At 36.8% G+C, this 15,782-nt stretch overlaps 1 protein-coding gene across 12 annotated transcripts in view; it reads left to right on the plus strand.

Moving 5' to 3' along the window:
* The window catches only part of NUMB (NUMB endocytic adaptor protein), a 216,305-nt gene that overhangs the window by 150,848 nt on the left and 49,675 nt on the right, over nt 1-15,782 (plus strand). For all 12 annotated transcript variants that reach the window (XM_073242168.1, XM_073242162.1, XM_073242172.1 and 9 more), the window contains one exon: nt 11,522-11,662. In XM_073242168.1, the coding sequence (XP_073098269.1) occupies nt 11,537-11,662 (126 nt within the window). In that variant the 5' untranslated portion in view covers nt 11,522-11,536. The remainder of the gene's footprint in view (nt 1-11,521; nt 11,663-15,782) is intronic.

A 15,782-nucleotide genomic window follows, 5' to 3' on the forward strand; every position in this document is an offset into this window, starting at 1 on the left:
CAGCTCTTGCAGAAGGCAGCTCATAAACTGACATTCAGGGCGCCCCTTACCATTCTGTCCCCACATCACCTAAAAGATCTCTTAACCTACAAAAGTTTACAGACTCTCCCTCCCTCCAGACTCCTGACCTTACTGTCCTCTTTCCTCCAAAATCCCGTTCACCCCCTTTGCCATCCATACCCAAATCATGACTTTTTCCTCCTTTACTGCTCTCTTGCTTTTTTCCTCATTCTTATTGTCTTCCCCGCCACCCCAGCCTCCTTTGTATGGCGATTCAATGTCAGACAGACTTACACACAGCATCAAACAAAAGTTACTGCCCTCATTGCCACACCAGACTGCCCTCTGAAAAGCTGCTCTGAGCCTTTACACCTCCACTTTCCTCCCTCCACCCAAGTGTTCACTAGCAGCTACCCTTATTCTCCCTACCTCTGCTTCCTCTATGACCAAAAACAAGCCTATTGCAGGCGATGGCCAGACACCTACAGGAGATGTCCCTACTAGTCTTGCGCCATTCACTACATAGGTAACTTCCAGTACCCACAGTATTACTCCTCCAACCGTTTCATGAAATATCCCAACGGCTCATTCTCCTTATCAATCCCAGATCCCTGGGACTCTTGATGAGCTGCCAGAGTCACAGCCTCAGTTTACTACGGGGGTCCTCGACCCCCCACAGTACCCTTCATATCTCTCAAAAGTATGTTCCCTCTCATTCCCAGATCTCTCAAGTTGCATCAGATAGCAGACATTCCGAAAAAGTCATTATCCAAACTCTTGATAGTGCCTCTTCATCTTCTTATCCCCACCCCTCTTCCCATTTCTCCTACTCTTCATTACAGCTCATTCAGGACACCACCATCTTTCTCAACCACACCCTTAACACAGCCAATTGTTTCTTGTGTGCATCACTACAGCACCCACTGCTAGCCGCCGTGCCCCTTAATATTTCCAACTACTCCTTCCATGCAGAAAGACAACCCCTCTGCCCCCTGGCAGACATATCCCTATGGGAACCAGAATGCGCAGATAATCTCACCATCCACCACTGTGTAGGCCCAACTCCACCCCCCTCCAGTGCACTTCACTGCCTCTCTATCTACACCCCTACCTCCGGCTCTAAGACTTTCACACAACCGGGACACTTCTTTTAGTGTAATAGCAGTCTTTTCAACTCACTGCCTCTCAACTCTGATACACCCTGCATTCTCGTCACCCTAATCCCACAGCTTACACTTGACAGCATGGCAGAATTCCTTGAGCTCCAACCTCCCTTGCCCTCGCACACAAAAAGGGCTGCTTTCCTTCCCATCATGGTCAGTATCTCTTTGATCACCTCAGCCTTTGGGGCAGGGTTTTTGGGAGAAGCCTTGGGTCACTCTTTATGGGCAGTTAGAGATCTCAACGCCAAACTTGAGGGAGCCCTGACATCCACTGCCGATTCCCTAGCCTCTCTCCAAAGACAGGTCACTTCGCTAGCTAAGGTCACCCTTCAAAACCGGCGGGCCCTAGATCTGCTTACAGCCGAGAAGGGCGGCACCTGCGTCTTCCTCTGGGAATAGTGCTGCTATTACATCAACAAATCCGGCATTGTAGAAACTAACTACCAAACTCACCGACCTTGCCTCCAGCCTCCACTCTGCTTCCAATTCCAACCCATTCTCTTCAATACTAACAATACCCCCTCCTCACCTAGCTCTGGCCCATTGCAGGCCCCATAATAATCATTCTTCTCACCTGTCTCTTCTCGCCCTGTATAATAAAGTTCATCAAATCCCAAGTCAAAATCTCTAATCAAGCTTTCAACCAGCTTTTACTCAGGAACTACCAGCTTCTGGCCACAGAAGATCCCTCACCCTCAAGTGACCTCCTCACCACACGCTGAGATGGACCCCTCTCTTTACTAGAAACTGTTCCTAGAAACAATAGCCGCAGACGCCTGGCTCCTGACACCCATATCCTCTTGGCACCATTGGAATCAACAGGTCCTCAAACTATAGTTACAGGGAACCTTCATTGATTTCCAAACCTGAAAAAGTCCACATCTACTCGTCCTTACTGCGGAGAGTCCTATCAACCCTTTCCTCCCAATCCTCAAGCCCTCACTCCCTTCTCCGCCCCTGTTCAGCAGGAAGCAGCCAGAGAGAAAGCAACGTCCACAAACCCATAGAGGAGAAAGGGGGGAATGAAGGGTCCCCACCAGTAAGATGGCAAACTTCCGGCTTCTCTTCGGGGTCCTCAGTTCCCGCCGGCGCCACCTGAAGCCCAATCACCTCTCGCCCCCCTCCCAATCCCAGCACCTAGCCAACAGCCACCAGCCCCGTAGAAGTGACACCTCAATCAATTCATGCCCCTTCCTATATAACCCAGCACCTTTCCTTAATAAAGCGGAATTCTCCGGTGAATTGCTGCTGTGTGTCGCTCCTTTCCTTTCATAGACAAGCTACCCTCTCAGGAGCTTTGCATTGATTATTTACTTTTTCTGGAATTCTTGTCCTATTTACATGGCTCACTTTTTCTTTTTTGGTACCTCCTTCAGTTCTTTGCTCAAATCTTACTTTCTTAATTTAAAATTTTATCCCTGCCTCCAGCACTTCTAATCTCCCTCTAGACCGTGTTCATCTTTTTCTGCATAGCATTTGCCATCTTCTAAGATATCATATACAGTTGACCCTTGAACAACATGGGAGATAGGGGCTCCAACTCCCCTTCTCCCTAACAGTGTGTAGCTGATAATCCAAGTATAACTTGACTCCCCCAAAACTTAACTACTAATAGCCTACCATTGACCAGAAGCATTACCATAACATAAACAATCGATTTATACATATTTTGTATGTTATGTGTATTATAGACTGTATTCTATAAACAGAGTAAGTTAGAGAAAAAGGACTGTTTTTTCAAATTCTCATAAATCTCAAAAAATTTTTCCATGTATTTATTTTTAAAATCTGCCTATAAGTGGACCCAGGCAGTTCAAATCTGTGTTCTTGAAGGGCCAACTGTAGTCAGTGATGTGATAATGAATGTTTTACAACTTGTTCTCTGACTGTAGTTCCAACATGACTGATAGTTGATATTTTTGTTTGTGTTAATGAGTAAGACGGAAGTAAAAGAATGAAGATGTGTGTCAAAATTTCACTCATTTGTCAATGATAAGAGAGGCTTCTTTGCAGAATTGGATAATGGTTTTCGAATACTGGAAGAATATTTCCTCAAATTTTTTTGTGCTACTCTTAAGGTTACAGAGACCACACACTTTCAAGTTTAATTTGCATTTTTAACATTTTTCTTCATTAGTTTCTTAGATCTAGACAGATACAAAACAATAAATCAACCTATGATTGGTAGTTTCTGCCAAATTCCATAGTGTAAAAGCTTTTCCCATGGCCAATATGAAACTACCAACGTGAAGTCACTGAACATGACTTTGGAAATAAATGAACAATAGTCCAGCATTTATAGTGTTTCTACCTTACAAATACAAACTCATAAATAACACCAGGAGTATAGATAAAGTAAAGTGTAGTAAATAATTGGGAAGTGATGAGTTTTTAGTATTTATTACTTTTGTTTTAAAATAAATGAAGTTTATATAATTTAATTTTTAATACAGGCTGTGTTTAACACCCAGTTTGCAAACTTGCTGAAAATTAAACAGTTGAATCTTGTCACCCATATAAATAATTTGCCTATTTATTTTCAGTCTGTCTCCTTCATAGAGGCAGGGTTTTTCTTCTATATTGTTTACTGCTACACAGCATGGTAGGCAGTCAATAAATACTTGTTGAATAAATTTTAATTAAAATATTCAGTCTTTTATATGTAATTTAAAGTTCATGTAAATAAATGTAATAGGTGCTAAGTGAAACAAATCTTTAAAGAAATATAACCTTTTTTTCTTCATGTTTGAATATGAAGTTTTGATTATAACAAAAGCATAAAAATCTCATTTTTTTGAATTATTAGCTCTAGATTATAAATAAAAGAACACTGCCCTGACAGGGATAGAAAGATTTTCAAACTGGTCTTGCTGAGAAAAAGAGATCATGTGATCCCTTTTTAATAAAAAAATAAAGCACATGTACATAGAGAAATACAAAGAAAAACCTATAAAATATCAATGAAGGTTATTTCTGTTTAGTGGGATTACAGGTCATTTGTACTTCATTATTTGGACTTTCTGTTTTTCCTATTCTTCACCAGTAACATCTATTACTTCTATGATAAAATGACTTTAAAATCAGCTTCATTATCATACTATGGTGTATGATATTTTTTTGTATGTGTGTATGATAGTATTTTGCATGTGTGTCCATGAGAGATACTGATCTGTAGCTTACTTTTTAATAACTCTTTTGTTTTAATGTTAGCCACATAGAATGATTGGAGAAATGTTCCCTTCTCCCCAGTTTTTTGGGAAGTGTGCGTAAAATTAGTATAATTTCTTCCTTAAATATTTGGTAGAATTCACCAGCAAATCCATTCAGGAGTTTTCTTTGTGGGAAGATTTTTAACTATACATTCAATTTCATTAATAGATATAGGACTGTTCAGGTTATCTATTTCTTCTTGCGTAAGCTTGGTAGTTTAAGACTTGAAAGGAATTTTTCCATTTCGTCTAAGTTGTTGAATTTATTGGCATAAACTTGTTCATAATACTCCCTTATTAATATCTGTAGAATCTTTAGTGATGACACCTCTCTCATTCATGATACTGGTAATTTGTATACATATTTTTTCTGATTAGTTTGGCTACAGGTTTAGCAGTTCTATTAATCTCAAAGAATCAGTTTTTGGTTTCCTTTTCTTTTTGTTTCTATTTTCCTACTTTATTGCTTTCTGCTCTGATCTCTGCTATATGCTTTTTATCTGCTTAATTTGCATTTCTTTGTTCCTTTAGTTACTACAGGTGGAAGCTGAGGTCATTGACTTAAGTTAAGACCTTTCTTTTTTTCTAATATAGACATTTAATGCAGGGTTTCTCAGTAGTGACACTATTGACATTTTAAAACTGGATAATTCTTTGTTGTGGGGGTTGTCCTGTGCAGTATAGGCCTTTCTGCAGTATCCCTGGTTATTAACCACTAGATAGCTGTAGCACCCTCCTAGTGACAACCAAAAATGTCTACAAATATCCCGTAGTGGGCAAGAGTGCCCCTGGCTGAGAACCACTGGTTTCTGTAAATTTCTAAGTATTATTTTGGCAGCACACCACAAATTTTGCTGTACTGCATTTCATTCACTTCAAATAATTTCTAAATTCTCTTTTGATTTCTACTTTGACCTGTGGACTATTTTGGAATATATTATTTATTTTCCACATATTTGGCAATCGTGGTCAGAGATCATACATTGTATGATTTGAATCCTTTTAAGTTTGCTTTATGTCCCAGAACATGGTCTGTGTTGGTAAATGTTCCACATGCGCTTGAGAAGAATGTGTATTCTGTTGTCATCGGGTAGAATGTTCTATAAATCTAAACAAGGTCATGTTGGTTAATACTATTGTTCAAGTCTTAACTGTTTATATCCTTGCTGATTTTCTGCCTATTTATTCTGTTAATTATTGAGAAAGCCACTCCAGCTTTCTTTTGACCAGTATTAATACAAACTATCCTTTTACTTTTAATCTATTATGTTTAAAGAGGGTTTATTGTTGGCAGAATATAGTTGTGTCTTGCTTTTTTTCCCTGTCTGATAAAGACAGTTCTGGTATAGTTGGTCTGTTTGACTGCTGGGGAGCTGTCACTGCTAAAGGTGTTACCTTCCTCAACAAGTCTATTCCCGATCTCACTTGGGGTACCATGTAGGGATGACGGCCAACGTTCAGAAACAGTAGTGGACAGGGTGCAGGGCTGGTGAGTACAATTGTATCCTCCTTGCTGTGCCCACCTGTAACTGGGCAGGGGCACATAAAGGCAGGCCAACCATCTGGGGACCCAATAAGAAACCAATAACTGCCTGAGAGAGATTGGACTTTCTGACTGCTACTGGCAATCAAAATGTTCACTGGCCTTAAGTACTCTGTTAAACCAGGTATGAACCTATTAGTTACTGAATTGTGGAAAGTCAGGAAGGAGAGTGGCGCTCAGCACAGTGGCTGTTTACTATCTAGAATATAAGCATTAAAGTTTAATCACTGGTATGGCTATATTAATACATTTGAACAGTTTCATGTTATGTGCACCTCTTGTGATTGTGTTTGAGTGTGCTGGGTTTAATTCTATTCACTGTATCCTCACTTCTGTCCAGAAAAAAGAGGGAAACTATAAGAGATCATCACAAAAATTCACCTATAATGACTGCCTTTGAATGCCCTGACCTCTGCCCTGAACTTCAGGCTTCTACCCATATCCACCTGGAAGAACAAGTCCCTATGAACAAGCTCCTTAAAGCCAACTATTCAATTTGCTGAATCCATCTTTCCAGTTTACTGAGGCCTAAAACTTCAGTTATATTTGGATCACTCCCTCTTCTTCATCTTCCATAAACAATCACCAGTTTCTGCTGTTGACCATCTTCACTAAGAGAATCCTATTGATCAAGCAAAGCTAAGTTTTTAAAAGTTACTGCAACAAGAGAGGGCACCACTACAGCAGTCTTGGTACTTTGGGGAAATTAGGAAAGGGTAGGGTTTTGAGACCTAGACTCCTGTGGATTAAGGCAGGTCTTAAAAAAGGTGGGGAACTGGTTGGGATGGGCAAAGTTTGTGACACAATATTTAGAATGAGTGGACATAAGAGAAAGGTCTTGAGGCCATCTGTTACCCTGTCAGGATTGCTGCTTACCCTGATGCACAAACTGTTTGCCCAGGTAAATTAGTTTACAAGAATTTCCTGAAGCCCACAGTGAAACTTGGTTTTGCGTTCTTATCATCCTTGGCAAAATAATTTCCTGGAGCACAGTTACATCATGTTCTCACAATTCTCACTGCTACTTCTACCTCTTAAACTTTGCTTCAGTCAGTCACCTTTCTCCACCTATGCTATCACCGTGTCCTAGTTCAAGCTCCCATCCTAACTTCCCTAGACTATTTTAAAGCCTTCTAATTTATCTGTAGCCTTTCCCCCTCAAATTTCTTTTCCATACTGCCACCAGAGTAACATAACTATTGTAAATGACCATGTTACTGATGTTTTTAAAACCTTTTAGTGGCTTCTGGTTGTTTGTGGGAGAGAATCAGGACCTGGTCCTTGCTTGCTTCTCCAGCCTCATTTCTGCTTTCCTCTTCTTGCATTGCTGCCTAGCATTTAATTTCCTACCTCTATGCTTTTTTTGATGGTTTTGCTTCTACCTGAAATATTTTTTCCCTCCTACTCCCCACTGTATGTGGCTAATTTTTGTTCTACCTTTTAAACCTAACTCAGGCAATATCTCTTGTAGGAGATGTTTCCTGAACCTAGACTCTGCAACCAGAGCATATTGTGTATAGTACTATTGTTATATTCACCATATGGTACAGAAATTAACCTTTTATGAGGGGAGAGAGCCACCTAAAGGCAAGTTGTCTTATTAATTTCTGTATCCACTAGCATTAGCAATAGGGTCCTGCACATAATTAAGTTCTCAGTTTTTACTGACCCAAACAAATTGGGTCAGAGGGGTAGGACTTAAAGGATGGGAGATAGAGGTAATGATTTAACTTTAAATTAATGTATCTGAGGCAACATAAGTGCACCCAAATATAAAAATTTGAAGGAGGAAGACTAAAAAATACGATGAGGAAATCATAGCTGTGGTGATAGTTTGTGTTGATTATATCTCCATAAATGATAGTATAAGTAAGAGAAAACAGACTGAGGACTGATTTTTGGAGAAATACCATCAGTGTGTGAGAGAAAGTAGAGGAATCCCTCAAGGGCATCAGCAGAAACAGAGGTGAAGAAGATAAACCAGAGGAGTAGAGTATTGGGGCAAGGAAAGGGGGATATAGGGAAGAAAGAAGTGTACAAAGGAGAACTGGAATCATGGTGTGACATTTTGCAGAGCAGTTAAAGAAAATGGGAACTGCAGAAAGATTTTCTGAATTTGGCAATTAACATTGTGCCTGCTGACTTTTGAAAATTCTAGTAGTATGGTGATTTCATTTCTTTTTCTAAAATTTAGTTTGTAGGACAAAATAAGTTCCCAGGTTTTATACTTAGAAAAATAGTTCATTCACCTGTGTTCCACCAGGATTTTCCCAAGGGGTATGATTTTTTTTTTGGGGGGGAGTAAAGTTCAACTTTATTGAGAACCAATAAATGTTACTTGGAATTAGTACTCTTTTTCTTGTTAGCTGTTTTGTCTTTGTAAGCAAAATCATTATATGTAGATTACTTGAAAACATAAAGTTTTGTTGATGTATCAATTTTTTTCTTAATTGCTAGATTATTTTGCAGGGCAGTGGTAGTTACTTATTAAAAAGTAGCAAGATGTTATCATTATGTATTTTAATCTTGCCAAATTCATTTTAGAACTATTATATCACTAATTTTCAAAAATTTTCCAGCCATGAAACCTTTTCCTTAAGTTTCTACATGTTCCCCAAACATGTAAATTTCAGTAAAGTGGAGTTTGTCTGTTTGAAGCTGTGACAGAACCTAAAGCCCCTCCTGAGAGTTGTGTCCAGTATTCTAATCTCCTTCTCTTTCATTCCAATCAGTGGCCCCTGTGTCTCTTTAGAAATCCTAGGACTACTTAAAGCATAGTTCGAGAATCACTGATACGTAATATCCTGTAGAAATGCTGATATCAAAGCATTTTAGTACTGAAAGTGACAAAATATTTTAAACCCCAAATGGGTTGACACATTCAGTCTATTCTTTTAGTAATCAGTAGAATGATAAAACAATAGCTACCCAAAGAGCAAGTAAACTTGTACAAGAGTTATTTAAACAGGGATATCTTCCTTTAAGGGAAGTTATGGAAGTGGTACCTTTGTTAATGGGAAGTTAGCCTGCTCTTATATCTGCAGTCTTTTCTGACACCAGTAATTCTCTGGTCTTATGTCTACATTTATCTTACCTGGTAAATATCACCTAATATAATAGGGATTTATTCTATCTTTCATTTCTTCAGATTTATAGGGTGCCATATATGTGACAGACACTGTGTTAGGATGCAGGGGTACTATTTAAATAGATAAGCTACAGTCTACTATTAAGGAAATGGAAAATTGCTATAAGGTTTGATGAGTACAGTAGTAAAGGCAAGCAGAAGGTGTTAATGGGAATTAGGAAAGGGAAGGACCTAATCCAGGCCAGGTAGGGGCTTGTTAGAAAAAAATGCTAGCTCCTCCGAAGACTCAGAAGTTGGCTCTTTAATGATGAGTAGACTTTAACCAGTGGCAAATGGGAAGGATCTTTCTTGGCAGAGGGAAGAACATACACAGAGGCTCTGAAAGAGAACATGCCTTATTCAGACAATTGTAAGTATCTTAGTATGGCTAGAGCTTAGCATGTGAATGGGGTGAGTGAGTGAAGCCAGGTGAAAAAAGACTGCCATGCTTAGGAATTTGGACTCTATCTTGAAAGTAATGTGGAGCAATTGAAGGATTTTAAGCAGAGTAATTGCATGGTCAGATTTGAATTTTAGAAAGTATTCTGGCAGTAGTTAAAACAAATTGGAATGGATTTATTTTAGAAGCAAAGAGATCATTAAGTAATGGGCTTTTGCAATAATTTAAGCAAAAATGTCAGGATAGTAGAACAGATATGGTGAGTGGGGGAATGAATTCAAGATATATTCAGAAGGTAAAATCAGTAATGATATTGGTCAGAGAAGGAGTAAAAGCACAGATTACTTTTCAGGTGTGTCTGCCTTGGCCAGCTGGGTAGGTGGATTGTCTTTCGCTAAGAGAAAGAAATTAAAAGAAGGACTCATACAGGCTTTTGCCTCAATATTTCTAGGGTGTCAACTTGAGCAAAGATGTAGGTGTTTTTTGTTTTCTTATATTTTCATTTGTGTACATTCCTTAAATGTGATATGAAAGAGTGTATAACAGGATGTATTATCAGAGACAGTTATGGGATTCTTTTTTGAAATCTATTAGATGAAGGTAGATGTCATTTAAGGTACTTTAGGAATGAGTGATCTACTTAAAGGGAAAGGAATGACCATCTTTTGTCCAGTCCTTTTGATTATTTAACGTCTACTTTTTATACTCTGTAAATCAATTTTGAATTGAGAAATAATAAATTTATTTTTAGAAAATCCAGGGATTTTTACATTGCAATTCATCTGTCAGTCATTAACTTTCAAGATGTGTGGTAGGATTGGCTAATTTGGTAATAGTTCTGTGGCATGCATTTAATTTTCTTCAAAGTGCACCCTTCAATTTTCAAGTCTCTCTGGTGTCTTGTGGGAATTAATGTTCAATCCCTTGCATTTAGCACTCCTGCCTGACAAAGAAGATGTTTCCTTTATGTAGCTTTGTCACATCATTTACTCAAGTTAAGATCTCTTTTAGGTTGGTTGAGGTACTTAAATCCTTCAGGGAAAGAATGAGCCATGCTCCTTAACAGAAAACTGGACGTCTTGGCCTCAGATTTTGGTATTTGCTCTGTAAAATGACACTTATTCATTGCATTCATTCATGGATTTATTTATTGAATGTTCTGTTGTTTCTTATCAACTAGGCTTTCCTTCCCTGTAGTTTTGTGATTTCTACTGTACCTTTGAAAAGACTAGAGAAGTATGGGGGGGACTCGATAATATGGGTGAATGTAGAAACCACGTTATTTTTCATATGAAACTTTCATAAGAATGTGTATCAATGATACCCTAATAAGAAAAAAATAAACACTAATGAAAAAAAAAGTGACTATAGTTTAATATTTTGATTTACAGTTAATACCGAGACTTGGGCCTTTGTCACTGAAAACTATTAGATTACTTTCATATCTAATATAGATACATAAGTACATTCTGATGTCATACTACTTGCAAGAAATTTCTTCATTAGATTAATCCTAGTAGAACTTTTAAAATTATGTATGTTTAAAGGAAACTTTATTCCTTTTTATAAAAAGGCAATTATAGTCCTTGATTTTTTAGTGTCTTTATTAGTAATCCAAAAAGATCCCCAAATTTTGGTGTTTCAGAATGACTTTTTCATAATAAGGATTAAAGTTTTCAGAAATTGTTAGCAGTCTGTAATTTGGCCTACATGTAGAAATGTCCTTTTTCAGAAGTTAGGGTATATTAGAAGAGTATATCAGAAGAGAGGTAGATTAGTAGGAATACTCACTGGATTATTGCAATTAAAATGTTTGAAAGCTCTTAGAGTTTATCTCTTCAAATCCTACTAGAGGTTATTGTTTTACAATAATTAGTGTTATAGTTGTCTTTTCAAAAAGTGAAATTATTCGTTTTAGCTTAGAGTTACTTTAAGATGAAGTGTACTAATTGTTTATTTTCCCCAAAACCAAAATCTTTAATTTGGGACATTAGTTTTTTTATTAGTATGGTAATCCAAAGTTTAAATATGTGAAAAGGTAATAACTTCTTCATGGTGTTTATTTTATTCTGTCTGCAGATTATAAAAATTAAAATGAACAAACTACGGCAAAGTTTTAGGAGAAAGAAAGATGTTTATGTTCCAGAGGCCAGCCGTCCACATCAGTGGCAGACAGATGAAGAAGGGGTTCGTACTGGGAAATGTAGCTTCCCAGTTAAGGTAAGAGCTCATGTTTCTATAAATCTAGTGTGAGAAAGAATTGACAGTCTATTGTATGTGAAATCCCATTAATTAAGACAGTTATAAGACAACCCTCTAAAAACTAATCCCTTCATATTCTGTTTCAATGGTAGAATTAATAAGAAGAAAAATAGATGGTAAATAGTGATTTTTCTCTTTATATTTAAATAAGAATTTCTGGTATATAACCTAGAATCACTACAAATAAGATCATCTCTGATAAGAATACTATTCCTGAAATATCTAAAAATCCTGAATTGTCAATAACCAAAGTATTTTCAAATTATTATTATATGTTTACTAGGTGGTAGAACAGAGGGAGGGGGAGTCTGCTCTCCTAAATATCGGCCTGGTGTGGTTTAGAAAATCTTAAATCAGAAGAGTTAAAAGGAATTTTCTCTTTAATCTTATAAGTTTAATTATACAGAAGTCATTTAAACTAATGCTTTCATTTGTCAGATCAGAAAATGGAAGCTCAGAGAGGTTGAGAACATAGTAGAGATATAGAGAAGGGGGTGCCATACAGGTGCTTTTTCTTACTACTACTTGAGACTCTGGAGAAGGGTCATATTTAAGGTCATAGAAGAAATATACATGCTCTACTGTTTAGTGAAAAGAAGCAATTTATAATTACATAAGCATGCTATGAGATATATTAAGTGTGGGGCAAAAAAATAGAAAAACTAGACCAAAATGTTATTATCTTGAAGAAAAAAATCAGCTTAATATAACATGTTAACATTTTTCTGTTTTCTGTATATTCTTATGTGTGAATATGTATGTGATTTTTCCTCCTTTTTACTGCCCCAGCATCATTGATTGAGGCATAAACTAAAGCTACAGGAAGGAAGGTCTGTGTGACAGGAAAAGTCATTTGTAGACTCTACAGGTTAAGTAAATACATGGTTTTTGAAGAACACAAAATTTTTCCAGTTAGTAACTAAGCATTTTCCTAATCATGTAGCTTTGTCTACTTTTTTACTGTAACTTCTTTTATAGGAATAATAAACTTAAATATTTTAATTTTAAATGTTTAGTATGATATTAAAATATGAAAAAATAAACCTCTCACATGAAAACTAATACTCATATCTACTACCTCTCCACCCCACACCCAAAATAGTAGGTTCATTTTGATTATACAAATTGAGTATTAAGTGTGTGGAAATGCTTACTTTTACACACTGTTGATTGCTTGGAACATAAATCGCAACCTCTAAAGGAGGGCAATTTGGAAATATAAGTTAAAATTTTAAATGTACTTTTGACCAGCAATTTTACATTTAATACTTACATTTAAGTACATTCATAGAAATATTGGCATAAGTGTTCATCCTAGCATTGTGTTTGTAGTAGCAAAAATCTGAAATCAAGTTAATGCCCATTAGATAAAGAAATTATGACATCCATTAAGTGGAATCCTTTGCCACTATTTTAAAAAGAGTAAGGTAGACCTAAATTCATATACTTGCTAAGTTGTTTTTGAATACCTGCTATGTGCCTGGCATATGCTCAAGTGGTAATTGAATAAGATACAGTTCTTATTCTTGTGGATTTTAGTCTCCTTGCGGAACGGACATATTTCATCTAGATACTAGCATTGATAATAAATGAATACAAACTGAGATAAGTGCTTTTTAAAAAGGGAACCTGGTTCTATAAGAGCATTCAGGAAAAAAAAAAAAAACTTGACCTAGATTAGACAAAGGTTTCCCTGAGAAAGTAAAGTTTGACCTATATCTAAAAATTGAGTAGGGATCAAGTAGGTGGAAATATAGGCAGAGCATTTCAAAATTATGGAAAGTGTATATACATAGGCCCTGATGGTGGGAGGAAAGAATGAAGTCAAGAAGCTAAAGGAAGGCTATAATTTAGGAAGTTATATGAGATGAACCTGGAAAGAAGCAGGGCAGGGCTTTGTAAGCCAGGTTAAAGATTTTTGACTTTAAGAGTAATGCAAAGCTGTTAAATGGTGTGTTTTTTCATTATTTTATGTATTTATTTTATTGTGAAATATGCATAGCACAAAATGTACCATTCTAACCACTTTGAAGTATACATACAATACAGTGGTATTAATAGCATTCATGTTGTGCAGTCATCAGCACCATCCATCTCCATCTTTTTCATCTTCCCAAACTGGGACTCTAGTTTGGAGGTACCCTCTTGGGGACATGTGGTGTCTGGTGAAAGATTATTAGCATAATCCAGAGGAGAGGTCATGGTAGGATGGACTAGGGTGGTAACTGTGGAGATGAGAAATGAAGTAAATTGAGAGACAATTAAAAGATAAAGGCAACAGGAATTGTTACATGTAGTATGATTCTGCTTATTGTTAAAAATACATATATATTTATTATGTAAGAAATATCTGAGAAGACACAGGTAACTGAACTACAAAATGGGAATGAATGATTAGTGATCTTTTACTTTTCAGTGTATACTTTTTGGAACTAGTAACATTTCTTATGAGTTTGTATCATATTTGTAATAAACAAGCATATATATTTCCTTAAAACTTCTCATCGGATTCTGAGAAGCTAGTATACACAGTATTGAAATAATTGAAGCACTTCTAACTGGCTAGAAAATATATATCTTTTAAGTATTTTTTGTGACATGAATAAGGTTTAGTATTTTTTGGTGTAATTAATAAGATAAAAAATTTATAATTTACACAGGTAGGACAGCTTGTTTAGGGTGTTTTTGTATGGTCCTTTCCAAATAGCTTTTTGAAATCCTTTCTACAAGAAATTCATCCCCTGCTATGTCATGTCCCACTTAACCTGCCTTCCCTCCCCACCCCACCCTACTCCATCCGACGCACTGAAATACAAGTGACCCAGGGTAGGATAGGAGAATCAGAACCTGAAAATTTTTTCCATGGCCTAGAAATAGATGAATTCCTTCAGTCAGATATAGAGCTGGGCAAATGATGTCTTATCAGGAGTTGTCTCTGAGACTACTGAATTCTAAACTAGAGATATCTTGGTATAAAAAGTTCCCATGTAGGCAACTAGCAGGGTAGTGGGTATGCTCACTGAGGAAGAACACATTTGGGGGTAGAGATGAGTTCTTTTTGAGGTGCCTATGAGACGTGTACATGCAGATCCTCACTGACCACAAAAGCACCATGAGTTTTGATTTGGAGGTTACAAATACATTTTTGTGAGTAGGTGAGTTTATGTACATTCTTAAATAATGAGAATTGACTTTTATTTATTTATTTATTATTACTCAATAAATTATCATTAAAGTCATAACTAATTGAGATTGCCTGGTGGAGGTAAGAAGAGGAGAGGGCCTAGGAAAAATGTAGAAAGGACAGGCAGTGAAAGAGGTTTCTTCAAAGAATAAGAATGAGTAGCCAGAGAGGTAGAAGGGAAAACCTGGAGAGTATCATCTTGGAAGCCAAGATGTTGAGGAAGGAGAAAGTGTTCAAATGCTATAAAGATAGCAAGGAAGAAATGAAACTTCATTAGATTAAAAATTTGAAAGTCTCAGTGACTTTGATGGTAGCACTTACAATAGAGTCATGAAGATGGAATCCAGACTGAGAAGTAGTGGGTACAAAGTAAGGTAGGAGACAACAAGTCTAGAGATTCAAGAAATTTGTCAAACAAGGTTGTATGTGGATGGGTAGGGGTGGAAGGAAAATATTTTAGAGGACACAAGGAAACTTTTAGTGGTGATGGGTGCTTATTATATTGATTGTGATGATGGTTTCCGGGTGTATGTATATTTAAAAATTCAGTAAGTTGTATACTTCAAATATGAATAGTTTATTGTATGTCAGTTATATCTCAATAAGGCAGTTAAAACACTTTTTAATGAAAAACTTTGTCTTCAAAGGAGAGCAGGAGGCAGAGAAGCAAAAGGAATTTGAGGTCAAGAAACTGTGTGTGTGTGTGGGTGTGTGGGTGTGTGTTTAACAGCTTTATTAGATATAATTTTATACACCATAAAGTTTTCTCATTTAAAATGTATAAATCACTGGTGGTTTGATTTTGTGTTGAATTTTGTTTTCAAGGTGGGAGAAACTTGAGATAATTCAAGGCCTTTACAAAGAAACATGTAGAGAGCTGATTCATTTTGGACT

This window comes from Manis javanica, chromosome 8 (assembly GCF_040802235.1).
Source record: "Manis javanica isolate MJ-LG chromosome 8, MJ_LKY, whole genome shotgun sequence".
Taxonomy (NCBI): Eukaryota; Metazoa; Chordata; class Mammalia; order Pholidota; family Manidae; genus Manis; species Manis javanica.